The sequence below is a fragment of a genome, assembly GCF_019968985.1.
Source record: "MAG: Porospora cf. gigantea B chromosome Unknown PgB_NODE_5255_length_1934_cov_129.114, whole genome shotgun sequence".
NCBI lineage: Eukaryota > Apicomplexa > Conoidasida > Eugregarinorida > Porosporidae > Porospora > Porospora cf. gigantea B.
This window is the reverse complement of record NW_027179079.1, coordinates 1-1,934: the sequence shown is the minus strand read 5'-3', so window position 1 is coordinate 1,934 and position 1,934 is coordinate 1. Positions and strand designations below refer to the sequence as shown.

Sequence of the window (1,934 nt, the reverse complement as noted above, 5' to 3'; positions counted from 1 at the left end):
TGTACACCACCATGGACTTATTTGAGAGCACTGGTGAGACCATGAGATGTGATGTTTGGTTTCCATCCAACGAGGACGCGATGATTCGGCAGATTCTGGACGCCCATCCAGGCCAAGCCTTACTGCTGGATGACCACATGAAGCATGGGCCTCCCCCGACCTTCTTCCGTACAACCCAGTTTACAGACGCATTCCAGACCTTTGTTGACACGTACGGCATCGCTCGGTACAAGGAGGCCAATCCAGCGGTGTTGACCATCGTCACCCTCCCCTTCCTCTTCGGCATCATGTTTGGCGACATCGGTCACGGTGGAGTCGTTCTACTCTTCGGCATGGTCTTGGTACTCTTTAACAAAACGATCAACAAACTCGAGGGTGACCTCGTGAAAATGTTGGCAGGCGCACGCTACATGATTCTCCTGATGGGCTTCTACGCCACGTTTGCTGGTTTTCTCTACAACGACTTTTTTTCCCTAGGCCTCGACATTTTCGGAACCCGATACGCGGCGCCCCCTGCCGCCGAAGGAGCAGAAGTCGCATGGACTCCAAACACCGGCATGTCGTTCCCCTATCCATTTGGTTTCGACCCTGTCTGGAAGGGAGCCAAGAACGAACTTCTCTTCTTCAACTCCTTCAAGATGAAATTCGCTGTCATCGTTGCCGGCGTGCAAATGGGAGTCGGGGTGCTAATCAAGGGCCTTAATTGCGTTTACTTCCAAGACCACCTCTCTTTCGTTTTCGAGTTCGTTCCCCAGTTGATCTTCTTCACGTCCTTCGTCGGCTACATGAACTTCCTGATTTTTTGGAAGTGGTTGACACCTGAGGGGTCTAACAAGCCCAACATTATCAACACTCTCATCAACATGGGCCTGAATAAACCTGTGGAGTCTCCGATGTTTGCGCATCAGGACACTGTCCAGAAATTCTTGCTACTAGGTATGCTGGTGGCGGTGCCAGTAATGCTGCTGCCCAAGCCGCTTATCCTCAAATCCCTCCACAACAAGCAAATCAAGGAGACAGAATACTTCGAGCAGGACTCCTTGCTGGAGATGGGCGGTGCAATTCCTGGCGAGGAGGTAAGTGATTTCTACGTATATTATGCAGCCATTCGACTTTGGCGAGGAGTTCATCCACCAGATGATCGAAACCATAGAGTTTGTGTTGGGGACGGTGTCAAACACGGCTTCGTATCTTCGGCTGTGGGCTCTCTCGTTGGCGCATCAGCAGCTATCCCTCGTCTTCTTCGAGAAGACGGTACTAGCAGTTCTGGAGAAGGACTTCGGCATCATAGTGGGCACCATTGTACTCTTCTTCGCGTTTGGCATGTTCGCTATGGCAACCTTTGGAGTAATGCTGGGTATGGACAGCCTCGAGTGCTTCCTACACGCTCTTCGTCTGCAGTGGGTGGAGTTCCAAAGCAAGTTCTTCAAAGCTGACGGTTATAATTTCCGGCCTGTGAATTTTGCCCGTCTCCTCGCTCGAGGAGAAGACGGTGCATGAAAACTATAAAAAGCATTCTGTCACGAAGGTCATGTTGATAGACAGCGCGCTAGACACGACGCGGAAACCCAGGAGAAAGATCGCAGTCAAACGTCGCAAGAAGGAGCGAAACGGTGCATGCTTGGCCGACTTACTAATGGCTCAGTGCGAGACTAATGGACGAACTAAGTCTGTACCTTATCTGGGCCGTTGTCAAGTGAAGGAGGAAGGGGAGAAGGAGGTTAGGGTTCAAATTGAAATTGTGTGTCCAGGTCCCAGAATCTGGCGGACACGAAAACAGAAGAGCTTCAGCTTCCGAGTAAGATCACGGGCGCATGCACCATAGAAATTTGGCTACCACGGAGCGTGGATGCGGGCCATACGGCTGAAGAACTTTGTGGACGTAAAGAAACGGCTTCCACGGGCAACCGAGGAACAAGACATCTTCCGACGAT

The 1,934-nt window shown here is 51.3% G+C and overlaps 1 protein-coding gene across 2 annotated transcripts; it reads left to right on the top strand.

The window, feature by feature from the left end:
- Positions 1–11: 11 nt before the first annotated feature.
- On the top strand, positions 12–1,500 carry KVP17_004891 (uncharacterized protein; the record flags this gene model as incomplete). Of its 2 annotated transcripts, none has more annotated exons than XM_068523488.1 (2): positions 12–1,076; positions 1,105–1,500. In XM_068523488.1, the coding sequence occupies 2 exons, from the start codon at positions 12–14 to the stop codon at positions 1,498–1,500; spliced, it is 1,461 nt and encodes a 486-aa protein (XP_068373417.1). The 2 variants fall into 2 exon arrangements, with proteins under 2 accessions (XP_068373417.1, XP_068373418.1); XM_068523489.1 differs by having other exon boundaries at positions 42–1,076.
- Between the last annotated feature and the right edge of the window lie 434 nt (positions 1,501–1,934).